At 40.2% G+C, this 25469-nt stretch overlaps 2 protein-coding genes across 2 annotated transcripts in view; both read right to left on the bottom strand.

The window, feature by feature from the left end:
* ANKRD7 (ankyrin repeat domain 7) overlaps window positions 1-25469 on the bottom strand; it is a 68113-nt gene that overhangs the window by 26716 nt on the left and 15928 nt on the right. Inside the window, exons 4-14 of the mRNA XM_078376804.1 lie at window positions 25127-25233; window positions 24649-24786; window positions 24140-24285; window positions 22825-22875; window positions 21119-21158; window positions 20964-21027; window positions 18806-18866; window positions 13307-13450; window positions 8826-8845; window positions 7212-7429; window positions 4955-5098 (exon numbers count right to left, since the gene is read on the bottom strand). Coding sequence (XP_078232930.1) covers window positions 4955-5098; window positions 7212-7429; window positions 8826-8845; window positions 13307-13450; window positions 18806-18866; window positions 20964-21027; window positions 21119-21158; window positions 22825-22875; window positions 24140-24285; window positions 24649-24786; window positions 25127-25233 — 1133 coding nt within the window. The remainder of the gene's footprint in view (window positions 1-4954; window positions 5099-7211; window positions 7430-8825; window positions 8846-13306; window positions 13451-18805; window positions 18867-20963; window positions 21028-21118; window positions 21159-22824; window positions 22876-24139; window positions 24286-24648; window positions 24787-25126; window positions 25234-25469) is intronic.
* Window positions 9517-13927, bottom strand: LOC144583256 (uncharacterized). The gene is made up of 4 exons (XM_078376723.1): window positions 12513-13927; window positions 11640-11775; window positions 10811-10872; window positions 9517-10556 (listed from the first exon to the last, which is right to left on the bottom strand). Exons 1-4 carry the CDS (start codon window positions 13206-13208, stop codon window positions 10350-10352), a joined length of 1101 nt encoding a protein of 366 aa, XP_078232849.1. The 5' UTR covers window positions 13209-13927; the 3' UTR covers window positions 9517-10349.

Genomic DNA, 25469 nt, shown 5'->3' with positions numbered 1-25469 from the left:
ATGACCATTATGCGATCTTTAATCAGTGGCAGCCTGGCAGAAGTCTATGCAGAGATGCCAGTGGAACTGCTGAAAGACTTCGCTGAGTTTAAAAAACTGGTGTTTGCCCGGCATGGGATAAATGCTGAACAGCTGAGGCAAAGATTCAGGTCACTCACGAAAAAACCAGAGCAGACTTTTACCCAAGTGGGGGCCCAACTGGTGAGGTTGCTAGAGAAATGGCTGTCTCAGGAGGGGACAGAGACCTTCCAGCAGCTCAAAGACCTGATAGCGCTGGAACAATTTTATTCAGTCCTGCATGGGGAACTAAAGTTCCATGTGAGGGAGAGGAAACCTAAATCGGTGACAGAAGCGGCAGAGATCGCAGATTTTATTTCCCAAATAAGGAAGCCCTTAGGTGCTGAGGGGAAATCTGTGGGTAAGCCCAAAGAAACCTACAGCAGGTACTCTCAGGGACCAGGGAAAAACCAGCAAGGGGGAGGGGCCCATGTTGAAGGGAAGCCCTCAGACATGAAACCACCAAGACCTCAGATTTTGGAAGGAAAACCAAAACCAGATGAGAAAGACTCCAAGTACAGCAGAAAATGTTATTTCTGTCAAGGAAAGGGCCATCTAATCTCAGAGTGTGAGAAGTTAAAGCAGCTAAAGGGAAATTTGCCTCATGATTTGAGTGGAACCAAGCCAAAAGCTGTGTTCTGTGTCCAGACAGAGCAAAGCTCCTTGCCACTGAGGGAGCCGGTTGCCATGGCTACTCAATCTGGACCAGTTACATCTGCTGATCAGGCTGGGGAAAATGGTCCTCTTGTGGAGGTCAAGCGCTGCTTACTAGTGAGGACAGATTCGCAATTGTTTGAGACCGCAGGGGTGGACGTAGGAATACTTGACCATCAGTATAGGGGGCTAAGGGAAAACTTGTTCTCAGGTGACCCTGTGCCATCCAGACATTATTCCTAGGAAGTATATAATCCCAAATGAGAGCCTGAAGGTGGCAGGGATTGAGGGGCAGGTGATCTCACTGCCAGTAGCTGAGGTACCTGTGAGCTTTCAAGGCTGGAGGGGAGTTTGGCGGCTAGCGATTTCATCGACTCTGCCAGCAGCCGTGCTCGTGGGAAATGACCTGGCTGAACATGTGAAACGGGTGCTAGTGATTACACGCTCACAAGCTACCATGGGGACAGTTCAGGGGGGTACTGAAGAGCCCGAGGTTAAAGCAGATGAGGGTAGTCCCGAAGCTGTGGTAGAAACCTTAACCACAGACAGCAAATTTGGCCAAGAGCAAAAGGCAGACGCCACTCTCCGAAAGTGTTTTGAAAAGGTGACAGCCACCCAGCTAACACCTGAAACCCCAGCGAGATTTCGCGAGAAAAAGGGAATTTTATATAGAGAGACCCTGATGAATATCTCAAAAGGGGGAGATGGGATCAGAAGTCAGCTAGTGGTACCTGAAAAGTATCGCCCCATGATCTTACAAAGGGGGCACTCTGACATGTTTGCTGCGCACTTAGGGGTGAACAAAACACAGCAGAGAATCACACAAAATTTTTACTGGCCTGAAATAGGGAAGCAGATCAAGGAGTTCTGTAAACAATGTGATGTGTGTCAGAGGCAGGGGAATAACCGTGACAGGACCAAAGCAAAGTTGTGCCCTTTGCCTGTGATTGACACCCCGTTCAAATGTATAGGAGTGGATATTGTGGGACCTTTGCCCAAGGCCACAAAGAGGGGGAACCGGTTCATTCTCACCATTGTGGACCATGCCACGAGGTACCCCGAAGCCATACCCTTGACTAACATCGAAACTAACACAGTGGCAGATGCCTTGGTGGGGTATATGTCCAGGATGGGATTTGCCTCAGAAATAATCACAGATTTGGGCACATCGTTTACATCAAAGCTCATGAAACGGTTATGGCAAATCTGTGGAATTAAACACAAGGAAACCACTGCCTATCACCCCGAAAGTAATGGGTTAACGGAGAAGTTCAATGGGACTTTGATGCGCATGATTAGGGCTTACTTGGCAGAGAATCCAAACAATTGGGACCAGAAGCTGCAATCCCTTTTGTTTGCTTATCCATCAGTGCCCCAAGCCAGTACCGGGTTCAGTCCGTTTGAACTTTTGTTTGGGAGAAAAGTAAGAGGTCCACTTGATTTAATCAAACAAAATTGGGAGCAGATCACCCAGGATGACCCACAAGATGTTGTGACGTACATAGACACTTTAATGAATGACCTGAAGAGAAACCTAGAGCTAGCAGCAGAAAACCTGCAAGCTCAGAAGGTCAGGCAGAAAACCTGATATGACCAGAAAGCCAGGGAGAGGCACTTTAACCCAGGGGAGGAAGTGCTTTGGCTTAGGCCCTGCAAAGAGAACAAACTGCAGCTCAAATGGGCAGGACCATACAGGGTCATTTCCAAGATGTCAGATCTGAACTACCTTATAGAACAGGAGGAACACCAAGCACGGAGGGTGGTACATGTGAATGCCCTGAAACCCTACTACAGAGGGGAACAGAGGGTTCTATTTGCCATAAAAGCAGCTGAGAGTGAGGAAGCTGAATTACCCTTCTGGGAGGGTAGAGGGGAAGTGAAATACAACCCAGATGAGGTGAAGATCAGTCCTGCACTCACCCAAGACCAGCAGCAAGAACTAAAAGTGCTGCTCACGAAATATCATACGGTTTTTTCAAATAAGCCGGGGATAGTGAAGGGAGTGATGCATCGGATCCACACAGGGGATGCACCCCCGCAAGCAGTATCCCCATACCGAGTGACGGGACCCTATAGGGACAAGGTGCGGAAGGAGCTGGACGAGATGCTTAGGGAGAACATAATCGTCCCCTCTTCTAGTCCTTGGTCCTCTCCGATAGTCCTGGTGGACAAGCCTGATGGGAGCATTAGATTTTGTGTAGATTACCGGAAATTAAACCGCGTAACCACTCCTGATGCCTACCCAATGCCCAGGCTAGACAACCTGATTGAAACCATAGGGGGTTGTCGGTTCATTTCATCGTTGGACCTAGAAAAGGGTTACTGGCAATTAAGGATTGATCCCAGGGATCAGGAAAAGACCGCATTTTGCAGCCCTTTCGGTCTATATGAGTTTAGAGTCCTTAGTTTTGGTCTCAGAAATGCACCAGCCACATTCCAAAGGCTGATGGACCAGACCTTAGCAGGGCTCAGTGACTTTACTGTGGCCTACATTGACGATATAGGGATCTTCAGCAATACCTGGGAAGATCACCTGAAACACCTGGAGATAGTGCTGCAGAGGTTAAGTGCAGCAGGGCTAACAGTAAAGGCAAGCAAGTGTCAGCTGGGTAGCCCAGAAATAAAATACTTGGGTCACATAGTAGGGGGAGGAGTGATCAAACCCCTAGAGGCCAAGATAGAAGCCGTTCGTGATTGGCCCAGACCCAACACCAAGAAAAAAGTCAAATCATTTCTTGGGTTGGTGGGCTACTACAGAAAGTTCATCCCGAGGTTTAGCGAGATGGCGACTCCGCTGACCGATCTGACGCGGAAGAAGACTGATGACTGCATCCCGTGGACCAGCGACTGTGAGGAGGCGTTCCGGAGGTTGAAGGAGGCGCTCGTCCATTATCCAGTGCTGCGTGCTCCCGACTTCGACCGGGAGTTCATCATCTACGCCGATGTGTCTAACAGCGGGGTAGGAGCAGTTCTTTGCCAGGAGGATGAAAATGGTGACCAGCATCCAGTGTCCTACCTGAGTAGGAAACTCCAGAAAGGTGAGAGACATTTGGCAACCGTGGAAAAGGAGTGCCTGGCCATAGTATACGCGATTCAGAAGGCCAAACCTTACATCTGGGGAAGACATTTTGTTCTGTGCACTGACCACTCACCACTGCAGTGGTTAAAGACAATGAAAACCCACAATAGTAAACTTATGAGGTGGGCTTTAAACCTGCAAGATTTTGACTTCGAAGTGAAGGTGGTCAGAGGGTCAATGAACTGTGTTGCTGACGCCTTGTCAAGAAGACCCGACGAGTGAAGACGGCGAAGAACCATGGACTATGTATATTTTGGGTGACCAAAAGTTAAATGTACCTGTTTATTGAACAGGCTTGGTTTGTATTAATAAAGGTAACTTAATGTATTGCAAATATTAATGTTTAAAGTAAGTATGGGTTATGGGATTGTATGATATTGTATAACTGTGTTTGTGTTTTGATCCTGGTTGTTTTTTTGGAGAAAAGCACTTTAGCTTTTCCCCCGCAAAACAACTTATAAAGAGGGGAGGTGTCACATACAGCACTGATGGTACCTGTCTGTCATGGGTTTGGAGGGAAAGTTCCATCCTATGGGGAGTGGAAGGCGGGACATCAGGGGGGAGGAGCTGTACTGTATATATATTTGGAGCTGATGTGGAGAGTTAAGAGTTGGAGTCTGTGTGTCAGACTGGGTACAACTGTGTGTCAGTTAGTACATACCTGATAGGTTCAGGTTTCTTTCTAGGTAGCCAGAACTGATAGGTTCAGGGTCTGTGCGTTACCTTAAGGTGTTCCGTGGGAACCAAGCTGTTGTATGTGTGTGATTGGGACTATGCCACGTTACATTATCCTATTTACCTGATCCTTTTATTTACCCTGTTTGTTGTTTCAATAAACCTTGTTCTTTTATTTATTAAAATCCATTCCTGGTCTGTGTGACTCCTTATAGGGAATGGTTGGTGGCAGCATAACTACAGGGTGGGATACTCCAGTAGGTCTGGGGTTGTCACAGAGTGCAGAACATGTTGTAATGGGTTCAAGTTACAGGAAGTGAGATTTAGGCTGAATAACTGTTACAGTAGTACAACATTCAAGAGAAAATTGGACAACCATCTGTCAGATCTGCTTTGATTTGGAGCCCTGCACTGAATAGGAGGTTAGACTAAATGGCCTTATAGGCCCCTTCCAACTCAATTATTTTATGATTCTATGACTATCCATACCTTCCTTCCTCTGGAAGTGCTTCACTTATACTGCTATCATCTTGAAGCTGATGTAGTTGCCCAGTTACTTGCTGACTGATTCTTTCGGTTGAAATCTGATGCATATTTTCACTTTTTCTTATTTCTGTTACACTGGTAGTCAGACTAGTTCCCAAATGAAAGAAAACACAGCACTCTATCAGATTATTTTTTTTAAATCAGGTTACCTCAAAAAGAGGTAAGATAAAACAACAACAAACAAACAAACAAACAAAAAACAACCCACCACCAAACAAAAGTATACATGTTAGATGTTTCATATCAGGAACACATGAAGCCACACCATGTCAGGGATGGCAAAGTTACATGCATGCACTTGTCCCTTGAGGTTTGTTGAACTTAAGATCACCATAAAAAACAGAACTAGAGCTTATTAAATACAACAGTGTGCATCATTATCTCAGTGATGATACACACTGTGAAATACAGCAGTGTGCATCTGGGAAATCTTAGTCGATTTCTCATGGATACTGGAATGAAGCAAAAGAGAAAATATGATCTGTTCATCTGGAAGAGGAGCAGTTTGTAGAAGACTATACCACTTTTAAAATGAGGTTTTCAAAAGAAGGCAGATACATAAAGATTTATTGCTTCAATAGCATCTATTCACATATTTCTGAAACTTCTTGCAAACAACCCATGGCCCTACCACATGCCAGCAAAATTCTATAACAGAAGTTTGAAAATCCTACAGTGGACCCTTGACTTACAGACGGCTTGACTTACAGACTTTTTGAGTTACAGACTTCTCTGGCCGCAAAATTTAGGTTTGACTTGCAGACTGAGATTTGACTTACAGACCAGAAAAAAACCAAAATGGAACAAAAACGGCCTGTTACGGGATTAATCGGTTTTCAATGCACTGTAGGTCAATGGAGACTTGACTTACAGACTTTTTGACTTGAGAACTGCCTTCCAATACGGATTAAATTCTCAATTCAAGACCCCACTGTACGTTTCTAGGTTAAAATCAGGTGGGCAGTCAGCACACACCCCGCTCTGGAAAATAAATATGCTTTTGCGAGCACAATTCTCCTTTAGAATAAGGTGTATAAATATAAGTGGTAACTAAACCATTATCCTCATCTCTTTCCATTTCAACCCAATCTGGGATTTCTTCTGTCCGTATATAAACTTATATTTATACAGTGGAACCAATTAGAAAGAAGGAGCAAGTGCAAAATCCTTATAATTGTGAGACATTGAAAATATGGTGTAAATACATGAGATTATGTATATCCCCTCCATGCCCTATGCTGGATTATCCAAAATTTAAATCAAGAGACAAATATGTACAATTAAAACATTGGAAAAGAGCTGGAATTTATAGAATAAGAGACCTATTTGACGCTGGGAAACCAATAACAATTAGACAGTTAGAGGACAAAACAAAGGAAATAAAAACTAATTGGCTACAATTAATACAGGTAAGAAATTTGACAACTCAAATATACCAAAGTTCCAGACTTATGAGAATGCTTGTGGAACTAGAACAATATAGTATAGAAAAAGATCAAAATAAAAGGAAGGGAATAACTTCAGTAATATATAAACATTTGGTTGAGAAAGCATTTCCCAGGGGGTATGGGATCTAAAATAACATGGGAAACTACCGTAATTTGAATATCAATATATCAGAGAAAGAATGGATGGAAACATGGACTACATATCCATATAAATCAATATCAGTCAAAGCGAAAGAAAAGGTTTTGAAGGTAGTCCACAGATGGTATTGGTACCCCACAAATTACACAAAATTAATGGAGAAATTTCAGATAGGTGCGGCTACAGTGCTGGAGAAACTGTGGAAGTAATTTGTGCTAAACATAGGAGCATGTTTATCCTATACTAGTTGGATTGCTATTTGCACATTATAGGAATGACTGTAGCTCAAGGAAAGCCCACATATTTTGCATGTAACAGACCCTAATTTCAATCTCCAACAGGGCTATGAAGAACTCTGGCTAAAATCCTAGAGAATTGCTACCAAGCAATGTGAATGATACTGGAGCAGCACTCTGACTTGGTACAAGATAGCTTTTTAACATTCTTTACTGAGTAAGGATTATATTCACATAAATACTGTGCATCAAATAAACTCCCAATTACAACTGAAGAAACATTTCTGTAAATGTTAATATAATCCAGTGAAAAAAATTATTGAGGCACATTGGCTAACATTGAAAACACACAGATTAACCTTATAATGCAAACTTACCCTTTTTGAGAAATTGGAAGAAGCCCCTCTCTGTATGATGAAGAAATTAGGTTTGTTACTTGGCGTTCTTCCACTATTGCACCTTCCATTTCATCTTCTGCTTCATTATGTTGCACTGGCAGCTTTTGTTCTATTTTCTGTTCAATATTTGCAGTCAACATTTTTTCAATATTGCCTTCTTTTTTTGCTTCCAACTCTTCATCTCCTTTTCCCTCAAACTAAAACAATGACATTGAATTTTCTTTCAGAAGGCCAATAACAATATCAATAATCATATAAGGAGTTACTTTTTTAAAAATTTGTATTTCTTCCAAAATACAAACATTTTCACCCTTGGGGGAAAAAACTTACTACTGAAGGTGGAGGTTAATCAAGATTAGTATTATATAATGGGAGGTAATGGAAAAATCTATTTATTAACTGTAAAGACAATAGATACTTTTAAAGGAGTCTTTACAGTTAAGGAATTTACAATATTGTATTAAAGAAAATAAATCTGATGAGGGAGAAATGTTTCATATAGCAATGTGAAGAGCAGTAAGTAAGAATGAGAATAAATGAAATGATCAATAAATCTCTTGTTCAGAAGCCACACTCACATTTCTAACAGATGCATCACCAGTATATAAGCCTATTTTGATCTTGAGCTATTTGCAGAATATTTTTTTTCATTCTGTGTTAGGTGGTACTTGTAAGAATATATATTTAATTCTAGGTATAGATTTCTTAAAATCACCACTTAGCACAGAACAGAATAACAAAAAATGTAATACATTCTATCCTGATTTACTTTAGAAGCCTTGCATAAAGCTGAAATTGAAAGCAGCCTTTCCGTGAAATGTTGAAGAGCTGAAATGAACATGATGGTTGAGGTGTGAGACAGATAAAATAATGAAGACCAGCAGGTATTTCTCTTTTTGCAGCTGGACCTTTTCTTTTACCAAACCTAGAAATATGATCTGGAGTATTCCTATCCTATTCTTAACTCATACAACATCACATTCTAATTCCTCATGCAGTTCTTTCTTAGACGTTTGTTCAAAATATTTCACTTGATTTCCAATCTCAGTATGAAAAATTCACTATCAGTATCACTAAAGGAATGTACAGTTTCTTGACCTGTCCTTTTGCTATATCAATATGTATGTGTACATCTTCAGTTGTCTGAGACACATTCTAAATCTCTCTTTGATAGCTGTGTGTGCTACTGAATAATCAGGACCTTTTCCTGGAGCTACAGTATAGTATTTTCACCCACATCTGTTTCTAAGTATGTCCTTTTCTTATTCACTTATCTTTACTTTCCTGTCATCTGCATTGTTAGGCAATTGTCATTTGTCTCCTAATTTTGTTCAACAGTTTGTTTCCCATTTTCACATAGTGGATAAAAAGGCTTCTGAGAAATGGAATGCTGAGAATATAAATCCAGCTTGACCATTTGTCTCAATAGATAGAGCCAATCTGGGAGGGTCAGGCTGCCCCTCCCTCCAGGGAAACAATCTGCAAAGATAGAGGCCATCCCAAAAGATGGAATGCCCTCTGTGAGTCCTCTGGAAAATAAGACATCACAACATTGAAATTAATATGTCACTGCTGTTGCTGTTCAGTATTTACCTTTATCTTCTCTGAGTTCCCTAAGGAATTAAAAGAGAGTTAAATTACTTGCAGAAAAAAAATCATTAAGCTTTTTTTTAAAAAATAGCTGTTTCTTGTGCTGAACATTTTGGAAAATATTTCCTTGCCGAGAATCACTTAGGGCAGTGATTCCCCACCTTGGGTCCCCTGGTGTTCTTGGACTAATGCTCCCAAACACCTTCACCACTAGCTGTGCTGGCCGGGATTTCTGGGAGTTGCAGTTCAAGAACATCTGGAGAGCACTGACAACCACGAGAGGGAGTTGTGCAACCATTTCCCCTCACCTCCCCATCAGGCTCTTTTTCACACTAAAGGTAAAGGTAAAGGTTCCCCTTGACATTTTTAGTCCAGTCGTGTCTGACTCTAGGGGGCGGTGCTCATCCCGTTTTTCAAGCCGTAGAACCAGCGCTTTCCGTTGTCACGTGGCCAGTGTGACTAGGGAACGCCGTTTTACATTCCCACTGAGGTGGTACCTATTTATCTACTCGCATTTACATGCTTTCAAACAGCTAGGTTGGCGAGGAGCTGGGACAAAGCGATGGGAGCTCACTCCGTCACATGGATTCAATCTTACGACTGCTGGTCTTCTGACCATGCAGCACAGGGTCAGAAGACCAGCAGTCGTAAGATCGAATCCACGTGATTGAATAAATCCTTTTGCATGAAGGACAGGGCACTGGAGGGGGAATGCTGCCTGATTGTTCTTGCAAGCCTGATTTTGTCACCAGGTTTGGCCATTGTTTTTAAATCTGCGGACATGTTAAAAATAATAGTATTTAAAAAGACCCTTGGCTGTGTATCACACATTATAAGGCATTAACTTAGATTCTCATAGCAATATATGGGAGCCACAGATGATAGGTAAGGTTGTGGTTAAATTGTGCCAATGTAACAGAGAGAGCACCACTCAAAACGATGACCCCAATTTCTAGGGAAATTTATATACAGAAGTGCTTGTCAAAGGATTTTGTAATGACACCCACTTGAGGAGCTTGTTCCCATGTTAATAAAATGATAAAATAAACTGTTAAACTTTATGAAGATGATATCAAATGTTCTTATATAATAATTCTACATATTTTATGGCCAAAAACCTGTTGTCATAAGTTATGCCATGTAAGGCCAAAAACATTGTCAGTCGCAGAAATTTTTCAGAACTCAAACACTTCCAACTTTTATTCTGAAACTCCCGTGTACTCTTTTTCCTTGCCAGGAACCTGTGGAAACAGCAGGCTGGGAGGGGAAAAGTCTTTAATTACCAAAAATGGTTGCCATTGTTAAATTCTTCCCAGTGTCAGTGACTTTCACTAATTAAAGACTCTCTCCTCCTATTCCAAGGATTCAGGGTTTCTCAGTGATGAAAGAGATTACATGGAAATCTCGGGTTTCAGGACAGAAGTCAGAAATGGTTTATTCCTGAAAAATCACTGTTGGAGACGACATCATCATCCATATACAATGTATGTTTCAGCAACAGAGTTTCAATATATATATCTAAAGATTTCAGTTCATATCTAAAGATTTAGAAAATTTGTGAAATATATGTAAATCAGGAAAAGAGTAAAAGGAAAATAAATTGGACAGAAGAGTATTTATGAAAAACATACGACCACTCATCTCTTCTGTAATACTGTGCCCTGGTGTTTTAATTGTGGCAGGAGATGCTGGTAAGGAACCCATAGCTGGCTTTTGGGGGCTTTCTGAAGTCTTCTGTTGGAAAAAAAAATCATAAGACAGATACAGGTCTTGCTTAACTTTAAACTTTCAACAAAAGGAACTAAGATGATCTATATGTAGCAAAAATAAAATATCCATGATCTTCCAATCTCCTTTAACTGTGGGTAACACAAAAATATAACCTTCAAGAGACATCCAGCTGACAACTGAAATCAGGAAGAATCTTAGAGAATGCAAAATGTTTTCTTCAATGCTCTTACTAAATAGTAATATGAAAAGTAGCCTACCTCTGAAATACAAGGAGATTCGGTGTCCTTTTCCTCCTCCTCCTCCTCCTCTTCATCCATTCCTAACATAAATATGGTTACAAAAATGTGGATTGGATGAGACTGTCTAGTTTGTCTTAATACAACATTTAATGTTTTTTTAAAAAACAGAGATTGTGATTGGTCCATTGTAAAAGATATGCTCTAGCTCTGCAAAGATACTGTATGTTTAAAGTCAGCTGTGTCATTCCAAGAGTGTGGGCAGAATGCAGGAATCCCTCTGAGGAACTAGCAGAGTATCAATTTTGTCCTATTGACATTGTATGATATTCCAAATAAAATATTTGTTTTGTTTTATAAATGTGTGAACAAGTAATCTTGAATATTCAGAATAGGACCTAATCAATTTACCTTTTCTTGGATATTTCTTTTGCAATGCCATTTACTTAGATAGTTTTTGCTCTTCTAGCACTTTCAGAAACTAACTCTAATGCTTGCTCCAACTTCATATATTTAGCAGAACTTGAAGGATAAATCTAAAACTCTGCAGAATCAGAATAACAGAATTTAACTGCAATCCCACAGCAAACAATCAACTCATTAAAAACATTTAATGGCTTTTTCTTATGAAATTTATTTTAAAAATCAGTGCAGTATTTCATGGTATTCGCCAAATTGATTCAAGATGCTATGGATTCTGCTGTTAGAATAGTGCTAATCCACGAAACAGTCTTTGCTGATTTCCTTACGCTTGCAACAAGTTTATCTGAATTACTAAAGACTAAATATTTCAATGAGGCACTAGGCCTCTAATTTGTACTAACGAATCAGTAAAATTATATATCCATACCCTTTCTAACAATGTCATCTTGCAAGAAAATCTGATGTTGAGAGCTTCTATAAGAAATCAATTTTTTATCCACAACATTTGGATTTTTTCCATCTTCTTTGTTATCTCCTTTTTCCACTTCTTCTGAAGAGTCTTCCTAAGTTAAAGAACCAAATCAATAATTTGCATTGTCATTTCTAATGCAACATCCCAATCCATCTTCAGGCAAGTTCTGTACAGCATAGGACAATTCTGTACACACTTATTTAGAAGTAAACTGCAATGAATTCAATAAGACTTACTTCTAAGCATGCGCCACAGGATTGTGCTATAAGCAACACAAAAAATGCCTTCCTATCATTTATTCAGCAGAATATCAGAATATTGTCACAGCATTGTAGAATAAAGCAATCCTTTACTATACAATGGACATTGTAGGCAATTGTAAATGATTTCTACAATAATAGGTTATTGACATTATTTTATCAACTGTCACGCTGTTCAGACCAATTCACAAGTAAAAACTCTCGAACTCTCCATATTTATGATAAATAATAACACCCTGAGAAAGATCACAGAAATAAGGCAAAAGGACTGAGTTAGTCCATACTGGAAAAGGTGATCCTGAAAATATTCGAGTCTCAAGCTAGAGACTAGAATTGTGATTGGAAATAAACTGGGAACAGGTAAGGATTTTATTTAGCATTGAAGTGGTAAGATATGACCGGTGTCTTGCCAGTAATCTAACCTTTGCTTATGTATATATAACAAAAATATCAGACACTGATTTCACTATTCTTTTATTTATGATTTGATAAATAATGTCTAATCTTAACTTTCACCTTTTGTTTTACCTTATTGGTTCAAATCTTCTATCACACTGGATTGACTTACTTTGAGCTCTGATTGAAAAACCTTTGGATCTTCTTCCTTGTTATTTTCATTTTTGAGTACCAGTTGTTCATATATGGCTTCTCCCAGTTCTTTTGCATTCATGCATTGTTTGCCTCTGGTATTTTGATAACCCACAATATCAGAATTCTCAGAACTTTGTTGCATAATTTTGTGATCTTCACATTCTGTATCTGACTGATGGTTATAATCTTCTGTAGAATAACTCCAATCGGAATCCGTATCCTTGTTAGCATGGCTGTTCACGGCAGATGGAAGTGCAGCCCCTGCTAATGTTGTCATTTCGAAAGTATCCACTGAAGAAATAATATTTCTGTGAAATCTCTTTTGATTCTCATAAGCAATTATGTCATTATTCTCAGTGCCTTGGGAGCCATTTGTATTCAGAAATTGATGGTCATATTTGTAACTGTTTTCCTTGTTGAATGAATCACTGGATTCATTTACTTTGTTAATAGCTGCATTTTCATCTGAACATTCATAATGCCTGGCAATAAAAGACACAGGCATCTCACCTGCTTCCTGTATTTCTTTATCTTGTGCATTGCAGTCTCCTGTATCAGTACTGGAAAGATCTCTTTCCTGCTCACATTCATTATCTGTGAAACTTTCTCTCTTTTCCACCTTCTCAAAATATTCTTCCTCTCCATTTTCTATCTTCTCCTGACTTTCTTTCATGTTTTCATCTCTCGTTTCTTTACTGAAATCCTCCTCTTCCTCTTCTTCCTTCTCTTCTTTATTTCCATCTCCTCCTTCTTCCTCTTCTTCCTCCTTGCCCTCTTTGTCAAATTCTTCTTCTTCTTTGTAGCTCACGGAAGACTCATCTGAATCATACTTTTCTTTTTTAGTAGGATAAATGGTTTTCTGAAGTCCTGCACTGATGTTTTCTTCCAATGACTGATTAATTTCTTGTTCACCGTCTTAAAAAAAAAAATCATATGTGGGCATAAAAAAAGACACAAGTTATGTGACTGAATTAAACTTATGAATAAAAAGCATTATATGTTGAGAGCTCAACTGAGAAGTCTTCTGGGAACATTTGGAAAAGGAACCAAGGAAGGAACGGACAAGTTGAGGGAAGGGTTTATTTATTTATTTTATTCTATTTATATCCTGCCTATCTGGTCAATTACGGCCACTCGTAATTGTAATATTGCTTAGGGTGCAATATGACAGTGAGAAAAGTATATGTCTGATTGCACTGGAAAGGGTCACTTTCCTGTGAGTGATCTCCCTTAAAGTGACCCTTCTTTCTATCAGGGAATCACTGCACCCCTGCCCCGCAAAGTAGTAGCTCTCCTGCTGGATCAAAAGGATCCAGTTTGGGCATGGAATGGGATCAGAATGGAATGCTTTCTCCCATACATTGTGTCATGGCTGGGAAATGGTTTGCATTGGGCTGTGCCCAGGGCCGGACTGGCCATCTGGAAATTCTGGCAAATGCCAGAAAGGCCGATGGTCAGAAAGGCCGGTTCCTGCCTCAGCGCAGAGGCGCTGCATACATCCCAGGCTGCGGCGGATCCTCCTCGTCCTCTTCCTCCTCCACCGCCGCCGCCTCCTGCTACCGTTGCTGCCGCTGCTCTTGCTGCTGAGGAGAAGGCAAGGCAAGGCAGGAGGAGAAGAAGGAGGGGAGAGAATCCCACCCTGCTGCTGCAGGTTATTATTTCAGGGGCGCCTTCTGCGTTGCCTTTCCGCTCCTGCAAATGTCACCAGAGGAGGCAAAAAGAGGAGGACGGAGCAGCAGAAAGCAGGTGGGAGTCGACGCGTGAGGAAGGAGGAGGGCATCGATCCGGAGGGGAACAAAGAGAATCGCAAATCGGTGCACACTCTGGCTTGATCGTAGAGTACAGGCGAAGGGACTGCGTGCGTGCGTGCGTGCGTGCGTGTGTGTGTGTGTGTGTGTGGAGGGTGGGTGCGCGCGCGCGCCTGTCGCTCTGCCCCATCCTCAGAGGCATCTCTCTCACACACTCTCTCACACATATACTGTACAGACACTCGGATGCATGCTCACACACTTTAGGATCCGGAGCCCATTTTCCTTCCAGGAAGGGATCAGGATTTAAAAAAGACTTCTCAGGGATTTTAAAAAAATAAAATACAACGAAAGAGACCCTGCATTGAATTATTTCAAATCCAGAGTTGCTAAAACTTTGCAGGGTTTTTTTTTTGTCATCACCCCCTTCCCCGCCGCCACTGCGCGCCGGTTTTAAAAATGCCCATTTGCAACTAAAATCTAAGTAACATCTGATTATGCAACGCGCCCCGCCGTCTTGCTCCCAAATTTCCACTGATTTTTTTTAACAGTGGCCAAATCGTCATGAACTAGTTTTCTAAAATGATCGCCGTTCCTGGAACGCTGCCTAGGAGTTTCCCACCTCCTCGCCCCCATCTTCACTTCCATCTACTATCCGTTTTACAAACCCAGATCGTGGAGGACGAGTAGTTTCCGAAGAGCCTCCATCGCTCAGACTTCAAAGAACAAACCTGAGCGGGAGGTGATATCAAAGCCTGTTTAGAGGGCTGTACCACTCCAGGGCTCCTATGACTGAATGATATTTGACCTAAACGGGGTTTGGGGAGATACTACACGGTAAACTTTGTCTACGAAGACCTTTCTCTTCTCTTTCCTTTAAATGACTGGTTGACTAAGCGGATTTTGTAAAGGGATTTTTGTATTCTGTTTTATTTGTAGTTTCAGTGTTGCTCTTATTTATAAGTTTTAAGATATGTGTTTAATTTTTTAAAAAAATATTATAATACTTTATTATTTTAACTTTTAACTTTGTTTCTTTTAATACTGTAAGCTGCTTTGGATCCTTAAGGACAGTGGTCCCCAACTATGGACCTCCAGATGTTCTTTGATTTCATTTCCCAGAAATCCTGGCCAGCAGAGGTGGTGGTGAAGGCTTCTGGGAGTTGTAGTCCAAGAACATCTGAAGGCCCTAGGTTGGGGACCACTGCTTTAGGAGAAAGGCGCCATATAAATATTTTAAATCAAATCAAGTAAAAAAATGCCAGTAAGAAGGATCCTTTTCTTTCTTTCTTTCTTTCTTTCTTTCTTTCTTTCTTTCTTTCTTTCTTTCTTTCTTTCTTTCTTTCTTTCTTTCTTTCTTTCTTTCTTTCTTTCTTTCTTTCTTTCTTTCTTTTTCTTTCTTTTTCTTTCTTTCTCTCTCTCTCTCTCTCTCTCTTTCTCTCTCTTTCTTTCTTCCTTCCTTCCTTCCTTCCTTCCTTCCTTCCTTCCTTCCTTCCTTCCTTCCTTCCTTCCTTCCTTCCTTCCTTCCTTCCTTCCTTCCTTCCTTCCTTCCTTCCTTCCTTCCTTCCTTCCTTCCTTCCTCAAAACTTGCAAGAGTATTCACAAAGGCTTTCACGGCTGGGATCTAGCGGTTGCTATGGGTTTTTCAGGCTCTTTGGCCATGTTCTGAAGGTTGTTCTTCCTAACGTTTCACCAGTCTCTGTGGTCAGCATCTTCAGAGGACAGCACTCAGTCCCACAGAGACTGGCGAAACGTTAGGAAGAACAACCTTCAGAACACGGCAAAAGAGCCCGAAAAACCCACAACAACCACTTGCAAGAGTGTTTGCAACAATTTTCCCTGGGGTGGGTCAAAACTGCAACGTGCTGTGACAGCATAATTCACATGCATGACACAGCTATGCTACAAACACAGTGCATCTATCTGTGTACATTAAAATAATAAACACATTTAAGTTTCAGGGGGATAGGTAATCAGAGGGGTCTGAGGTGACAGCTATTCCAAGAAGATACTTATGTGCCAGTAATGTTGTAGCCCAAAGGCTAATGGCATCTGCAGAAGAGGGCTTCAGTCCACAAAAGCTTGTACCAAATAAAACTTGTTGAACATTAAGATTCCACAGGACACATTGTTGTTATGGCTGCAATTGATTCATACAATTACACCTTGAAATTGCATAGAGACAGTCAATCACATGGTCTCCTATCTACAGACTATATTGATATAGCCTGAAGAAAATGTTTAACACTAAAGGAGGGAGGAGGCCTCTGTTTCCAAATACTGATTGCCATTTAAAAAGTCTTGATTGACTTTTGGGGATAAAAATTGGTTTAAGTATAGATGGGTGTGCACATGGCCTTTCTTCTGCTTAAGGGGCATCTCTATTTGCTCTTTCACTTGCCCTCTGCCCCATCCCCCTTTTCAGTGCATCTTTTTTTAAAACTCTTCTAGCTTTGTCCGTTCTTTCCCCATTTGCTCCAGCCTCAGGGCTATGAAAGGAGAGACACGTCCCTGTGGCAGGATATCTAAATCTAGAGTATTGTATTCAGTTCTGAGCAACACACTTGAAGAAGGATGCCAGTAAACTGGAGCAAGTTCAGAGGAAGGCAACAAGGATGTTCGGGGGACTAGAAACCAAGCCCTATGAGGAAAGACTGAAAGAACTTGGCATGTTTGGCCTTGAGAAAAGAAGACTGAATGGAGATACGATAGCACTTTTCAAATACTTGAAAGGTAGACATACAGGGGAGGGGAAGGATCTGTTCTCGATCATTGCAGAGGGAAGGACAAGTAATAATGGGCTCAAATTACAGGAAGCGAGATTTAGGCTGAATATCAGGAAAAACTTCTTAACTGTTAGAGCAGTACAACAATGGAACCAATTACTTTGGGAGGTAGTGAGCACTCCAATATTGGAGGCATTCAAGAGAAAATTAGACCACCATCTGTCAGATCTGCTTTGATTTGGATTCCTGCATTGAGCAGGGGGTTGCACTCTATGACCTTATAGGCCCCTTCCAACTCAATTATTCTATGATTCTGTGATTCTATAAATAGACTGCTTGAAGAGGCCTGCATGGCTTTCAGGGTGCCTATCCTTGGAACCAGGACTGCCCCAAGATAACTTTTTGCTTCCCAAGGCAAAGGAGAAAAAGGAACTTCTCGCAGATTTAGGTCATGATACACGAATATCCAAAAGCAGGGGTGTTATGTGGGCAAATATGGTCGAATATCCCAAGGGCAGCTTTCCCTCTATGTGGCAGCAAAAATATAATATTATCAGAGTAAATGACAAACAATTTGGTTCCCTTTCATGACATGCACAACTGGTCACTAGAGGCTGCTTCCTTATCCTGCTGAGTGGCAGGACCAACTCTGGCTAGTACAGATCTATTGTTTCACCATCTTTTAAGAGAAAAGATGAACCTGAACCTAAATGTCACAGGTATGTGATGACAGATCTTACATTCTATCAGAAATTTTATCTTGCATTTTTAATTAGTTGCCATTATTCTGTTAAGTTTTGAAAGCCAGTTGTTCTAACCAAATAAATGTTAGATGATAATAGAGATATAATAGGAATACTTAATAGCAAAATGGCATGCTGTAAAAGTGTGGAAGGCAACATTCTACAGACTCATGAACAATCCCTACAATGGTTGTTGTGGGTTTTTCAGGCTCTTTGGCCGTGTTCTGAAGGTTGGTCTTCCTAACATTTCGCCAGTCTCTGTGGCCGGCATTTTCAGAGTTGTCCAGTATTTCAGTATTTTGAAATAGAATTTCATGTCCAGCTTGTTTTAGGGCATGTTCAGCTACACCACTTGCAGTTGTGGCCAGGTATATATTGGTACCACAAAATGAAGCATCCACACCAGAATCAAAGAACATGAGAGACACTGCAGACTAAAACAACTGGAAAAATCGGCAGTAGCTGACAATGCCCTAAAACAAACTGGACATGGAACTCTATTTCAAAATACTGAAATACTGGACAACACCAGCAATCATTACGTTAGACTGCACAGGGAAGCGATTGAAATCCACAAACACCAGCAGAGCTTCAACAAAAAAGAAAGTCGTAAGCATGTACCAATACCACTATACCAGCAACGCCCTTTCAGCGCGCCACAGTATCGTGAATGGAGCCCACAACAGGTGGGCCTGTGTCCCCACAGCCGGTGGGCCTGTGTGCTCTAAATGCCAGGGCCGATTTTTGGTCCCAGTCCGGCCCTGGCTGTGCCACAAGCATTCCAAAATGCAAGCTATGTATCCATGTGATCACACGCTTAGAAAGGGATTCAGTGACATCTTCAGCTTCACAAATGTATTTGTTTATACTGAACTAGGTATATGTCTCACACTGAATGTGTTACTTTTCTAATCTACTTTGCAAAACACAAAACACCCCCCCCCCCAAATTAGGGAGGAAAGAAAGCAATTTTATCTTTTAAAATATCTTTTAAAATATCTTTTAAAATATCTTTTAAAGATATATAATGAATCTGTTTGTCAAGCAACTTACAATATTTCTTGATTATCAGGAAAATGTGTTTTAGCTGAGGAACACGTAGTTTCTGTGGGTTCTGAAAGGAAACATTTTAAATTAAGATCTAGCACTGAGAATAATGGATGAGCTTAGGCTGATGCATGTGCCAATTCTTCCCATTTTATCCAACAATTAACACTGGAAATGAGTTAGGCTCAGAGACTGTGACAGGCCCAAGGTAATCCAGTAAGCATCACAACTGGGGATCAGAACTTGGGCCTTTCTGTCTAATATTCTATTAGGACCAATGATACAAAAATGTATTGTTTAAGCATAGTTATCAACTGAAAAATTTAGAGCAAATTCATTGCAGAACTTTGAATACAAGACAGTAAATGCCAGAAGCTCCCAATTTGAGTCTTAGATTGTTCGCTCACCTTTTTGTAATTTTTGGTAGTGTGCTGCTTTGAGAAGGTGGAGCATACCCTCTCCATTGCACTCCTACACAATCTCCAGCTTGCCATAGCACAAATGGAGATCACCTAATTTAAAACAGCAGTTCTGCTTGTGCAAGTGGCTAGAGAATGCCCGCTTCCACACACTATAAGAGTACAATCACACACACAATGGCCCGTTGTGCAAGTGGTAAGAGTGAGGAGGATACTGGCTTTGATATCTGCATTTTGTTTCACTACAGGAGAGGAATGTCCAAATTTTATTTAACTCCTAAAGGTACAACCAATGTAATAGTAGAAAAAGTTAATAAGTTAATGAAAGCCAGTGCTTCTGATCTCCTCCATAGAAAAAGGAGAAACAATGTGCACAAGCCCAAAATTTAGCAGGTTTAGCATGACTTCTGAAAGCGATTATAGTGATGAAACATGTTCAACTTCTGATATCTGGCACTGGTCCCCATCCCCCTCCTGCTGCCCCTCAGGACCAAAGTGATCCCAAAGGAGCCTAGGAATCCTGAGGCGGGGAAATAAAAACCTTTTTATAGACAAAAGACATTTGTGGCTTATGCAGCATAACTTTACATTACTGGATTTCAGTCTTGGCCTTCTTCAGGGAGTGCTCTGGGACTATGGAGGTTGCCCAAGGTTGCACAGGCTGGCCCTTTTGCCAGGAGGCACAGCGGGGAATGCCAGCCAGAAATAACATGCTATCTCAGTATTAATAAGGTAACATAACAACACATGTATTAATAATATATTAAAAACATATATTAAAAATTGAAGAGTTCTATTTCTAGAGGATGGAAATGGACTGCTCTTAGATTTGATGATGGGGTTTCCTTCATCACCCAACACACCCAACCAACACACTTGCTATATGATATTGGATCATGTAGCATTTGGGAATCTGATCCACCACAGGTAGTTAAGCCATGGTTATTGTCAAATGACCTCTCCTTGTCCCTCCACAGGACTGTTATCTAACAGCACTCCAAAGAAGAGAACACGATAGTTCGATGCAAATGCCTTGAGAATCTGCCCGTTTCTAGTCTCCAGTACTTTAATCTTATCAGACCTGAATTTCATTTAATTGACTCAAAACTTGTCAAAGTCTCCAAAGTCTGTTTGGAACCTCTACTTCCTCATCTGGATATAGTGTTAGAGAGATTACAGAGCCAGGTGTTATGAGCATAACCCAAGCTCAACCTCTGACTGCCTTGAGATTTCAGATCATGGGAATCAAGATTTAACCACACAGCAATGCCTTCCTAGCATGATACTAGAGAAGCGGTCTTCCAGACAACCAGCCCTGAAAATCAGCTCAGCACAGTGCCACCAACCTCTCATTCACCTAGGAAAGATACGGTTACTTCAAGAGCCCACCATAAAGTTATTATCTTAAAGAGAACAGATGATTTGGTGATTTAAGCATGTTACACATTATTGCCCAAACTTTTCATGTTAGAAGCAGCTGCTGGGGTTTTGGAGAGTGACCTTATGCATTCCTTTTTTTAGGTAACAACATTTACTCAAGAAGAACGCTGTTGAAATTGGTGCTGGTTTAAAGAAAACCCCCAGACATCTGACAAAAGCACTAAAAGAAAACTGCGAAGTAGTGACAGGAAATCCTTCAGGAGTATCTGCCTCCAGAGCATATCATCATAACTGGTACCAGTCAGATTTAAGAAATATCATCCTCACTCATGGAAATTCACAATCTATGAAGTTCAAAATATTACCTTAGGATTCAAGTCTAATTCTTCTGAAGAAAACGAGGTATCATTGTCTGTTTCTCCAGAATCTCTTAAACAAACATAGAGAAAAAGAGAGAAAGAATAAAACCTATTTCCAGCTCAACAGAAATCCCTCAATTATTGTCATTATTTGATCTTACCTTAGCGAATCTCCAGAAGAATGGTCATTAATGCATGTTTCTGTATAAACACATAAAAAGGTAATGCCAATAAAGGTTTCTGTATGTAATTTTTTTAACACATAAAAAGAAAAGCAAAAGTCAGAAGAATGACTAAGAAACCATTTTTATACAAATCTTCTACACAAAATATTTTTGAACTATAGAATGTTTAGAGCTCACGTGTTATTTTACAGAATCACTGAAGATAAAATTTCTTTCAAAACATTAAATAACTTATTGATGCATTGTTGCATATTCTTAGCAGCTAAATAAAATTGAGGAAAGATCAAGAAACAGTTTATTACTTATTAAAGAAGTGAGATGGGTCATATCTTAAACCTTCCCCAGGAATGATGGGTCTATGTAAGGCTGATCATGAACACATAATAGCAGATGGATGATATTTCCACAGCACTGAGGACAGAACTGGAAATGGTTTAGTTAAAAAACAACAACAGGGGGCTTGAGAAGGAAGAGAGAGAATATATAATTAGTAAGCAAGTGTCCATAACTGGGCATGAAAGTAGAAAGGGAAGACAGTATTTTGATTCACTGGGTCAGGTTGAGTGGATGTGTGCTAAGAGATAGAGCCTTTTCTGATCATGCATGTTTAATTAATGTCTAATTTATTTTCTTTGTGTCCCTTTGCACCTCTTTCCCCTTCTCCAGATCCACCGCTGTTCAATTTAGTGGTGGGGCTAAGAGACACCTTTTTTTCTGTTAAGGGGATTATTCTATCCAGGGATAGTCAAACAGCACTATAGTTCAGGTTTTGTATCTCACCCAGTGCTAATGATGATGTTAAATTGGCTGATTTATCACTTTTTCTTTTGCCGGCTGCCGACAACTTGCAAGCAAACTAATTCAGCTGCTTGTTTCCGCCCACTGGTTGATTGGGGAGTTTCCTGGATCAAACATGGGTAACCGCTGCCCCCCCCCCATGATCAACAGGCTTCTTCCCCATTTCATCACCTATTTGGTGTGGTTTTAACTCCCTGGAGGTCGGAATTCAGCCCAGGGGATGGAGCTCCATCCTTCTGCTGCTGTCTTGTTGCAGCGTCAAGCCGGAAGTCCCTAGCTCTCCTTCTTATGTGCTGCCAGGAATGCACAAATCTTATTCAAACATTTGCTTGAATGTGTGAAGGGCCGAATTTTGGAACACATGGGGTTTACCCATCCAGAACATTATCACACACTTGAATGCCAGATCTTTGTACACTGGACACAAAGATATGAAAAGGACTCTTTAAGTGCCCTCTATGTGTAATCTGAGAAACTGCTGTCACAGAAGAACACAAACAAGGTTAGTAACATGGGAGAACAGGAGGAAGGTGTACATGTTTTCTCCCCATGCCATGTTGGACTTTGCCAAAAAAAGAGAGACACTAATAGCTCTGCAGCTCTGCAAGGATGGAGTTATACCAATGTGAGAGGGCAGCATAGGGGGAAAAAAAAGGACAAGCCCTCCCTTGCAGGCAGGAAGGTCAATCTGCAGCACAGTATCACTCTTGTTATCTAGTACAGCCCAATTTTCCACATCCAATCTCTACAAGTAGCCTTCCTAGGGTTACAACTAAATTATGTACCATGTACTTTTCTCAAAGAAATAGCCACAGACTAATGCAGATTCTCTCAATAAAAATTGAGACACCTAAAAAAGGTTAACCCTTGGAGACATATAATACCTTTTCCTAAGTCTCCTGATGCCTGGCTGAGTGACTGATGAACATCTGTACCTATTAAGGACACAGCATGTAAAGAATGGATAAAACAGTGAATTCATAAATAATTACAAATATACAAATGCAGAAACATGATATCATATAACAAGCTACTTGATGTACTGTTCACACTGAAAAGAACAAAACATAATATACTGAGTGATTAAGGAGGATAAATCATCCCGTACAAAGATATAAGGATTTTTCTTTTCCTGAAATATTTAAGGCTGCCATAACTAAAATGACAAGCTGCAGTCTGAGGAAACTGAATCGATTTGTTTTGTATTGTATTTGGGCATAGAGAGTCACCATACTTGTAAATTAAGATGTTTTTCCCCTTCCAGAAGCTGGTTATTAGTTGAGAAAGACCAATAACTCTTCTATGCAGTATGTGATTTTTCTATGAATCTTTTGGAAGAATTTGCTCAGAATATAGAGAGAATGTACCTCCTTGCTCCTAAAGCTAGTCAATGGAAAAATGTCTTCCCATTATTGCAATAATGGTGTCCGTTATGATGTTTATGCATGGGAGAGGACCTTCCAATTTGTGCAAATGTGGGTATTGGGAATGTAACTTTTTCAGTGAAGAGCATAAATATTGACAGGGTCCACCTTACACACTCTTGAATGGTAAGAACATGGGAAATATATAATTTATCCACACCTCATAAGAAACTAACCTCATTTAATGATGCCACCTGAAAAGCAAAGTCTGAGATGACCAACAGCTAACATACAAAGAAAATCAAGGTGAAAGAGAGACCTAGCTAGGCTCTTGCTACTTGTAACTGTCTTTCTATCAGCCTTATTCTCCAACATTTGTGCTTATTCCCATGTATTCTGCTCAACATCAAAGCTACCATTTATATGCAGGAAATTTAGGGTTTAGAGATCTGGTATGCTGCTGACACATAATCCTGCATAATTTTTTAAAATATATTTTAATTTACTTAATTTATATCCTTCCTTTTTCTCAAAAGAGGAATTCAAATCCAGCTCAGGTGATGGCATCCTAAGACAGGGACTAGTTACAGTTATGGACTGGATAAGGACCAACAAAATAAAAGTTCACTGCAGGCAAGATGGTGATATTTATGGTAGGTGGCTTGTCTATCCAGATGGGTAGTAATGCACTCTACCAAAGGATTAATTCCAATATTAGTGCATGCTCACTGATTCATTTTTGTCACTAAAAGGGCAAATAGTCTCTAAAACCAAATAATGTCTTTGGTTTTATACAGCATGACATCCCATATGGTCTTACTACATAAAATAATACCTTCTTGATTTGTAGGAGATGCACCTAATGTGATATCAGTATCTCTTGCTCTGTTTGGACTGCTCAATACAGAGAGGACTTTTTGATCAGAGGGAGAATCCTCTGCTTCTTCTTTCTGTGTGGAATATTCAGCTCTATATTGAAGACTAATGACAAAAAACAAAAACAAAACATCTTAAAATCTTGCAAAAACTTTGTGTCGATATGAAACTTCTTTTTAATTTATTTTTTTTTAAGGGAACCCAGGACAGAACAACAGTTTAACTCAGCTTACAGAGGCAGCCCCCTATTTCTTGCACAATCCATCAGCTTCCTATGAATACACTCCTGCATGCTATCTGATCAATTTTTTGTATCTCCTTTTTTCTAGCTGAATCGATGAAATACAACCTGTCTCTTCTGGCCTCGGGGCACTCAAAGAGACAAAATGTGGCATTCCTTGCGCAGCTTTTTGATTGCTGGAAAATCTTCTACTACTGTTTGAAAAAAATGTAGAAATTAAAGCTTACATAGGATCATCATTACGAGTAACATAGTCTTGTGCTGACTGCCCACTGTTATCTTTATGGGATACATCTGATCCATAAGAAAGGAGAATATTTGTCAAATCATGCTTTTTGTTGGAGGCAGCAATCAATAAGGGAGTTCTGAAAGAGAAAAAAAAACAAAGCACAATCTACTCATTGGTGTAGTTCTTTCACTTCTGGTGTTTAATGTCTCTGAGTTCAATTATTATAATTTTTTTGTTCCAAAAATGCAACAGGATTCACTTTCATAATCTTCCAATAGATTTTTTTTTGCAAAAGCACGAACAGTTCAATAAACAAAAACTTCAAGAACTATTTCCATGTCATACAAAACTACCTATTTGTAGAGTTTTGAGAAGTTAAAATCTCTTCATCGTTTTTTGTCCATAGGGAAGAAATGCAATGGATTACTTGAGAACTATTCCTCTAGTTTTGATCAGGTAAATGAATCAGACAGTACCTTCCTAACCTATCAGTGGCATGTACTGATGCTCCTTCTTTAAGAAGAAACTCTACCATTTCCCAATTATTTTCAGCTACAGCAATCATCAGAGGAGTGCTCCCATCCTAGAAGCAGAAAAATAAATAAGCTGTGAGGATCACATACATGTATTTTCCTGTTTTCCCAGTTAATATTTGAAATAAAATAAATTATGTAAAACTTTGTTTTTGCACCATTTTTATTTCACAGAAAAAAGCTACAAAAATAAAGACAGTTCTATGCAGAATTCGAAGCTTGGGTAAGACGGGTACTCTTTATATACTTTTATACACTGTCAAGTTGTTTTCAAGTGATGGTGCTC

Source organism: Pogona vitticeps, chromosome 5 (genome assembly GCF_051106095.1).
Source record: "Pogona vitticeps strain Pit_001003342236 chromosome 5, PviZW2.1, whole genome shotgun sequence".
NCBI classification, from domain to species: Eukaryota; Metazoa; Chordata; class Lepidosauria; order Squamata; family Agamidae; genus Pogona; species Pogona vitticeps.
The sequence above is the reverse complement of the archived record's forward strand: the minus strand, read 5'-3'. Positions and strand labels throughout refer to the sequence as shown.

Coding starts and splice junctions, on each gene's coding strand:
- LOC144583256 (XM_078376723.1), bottom strand. CDS start 13,208: ATGAAAGAAAGTCAGGAGAAGATAGAAAATGGAGAGGAAGAATATTTT. Junction 11,776..12,512: donor TTTTTCAATCAGAGCTCAAA/GTAAGTCAATCC, acceptor TCTTTAACTTAG/GAAGACTCTTCAGAAGAAGT. Junction 10,873..11,639: donor AGATGACATTGTTAGAAAGG/GTATGGATATAT, acceptor TATTTATGTTAG/GAATGGATGAAGAGGAGGAG.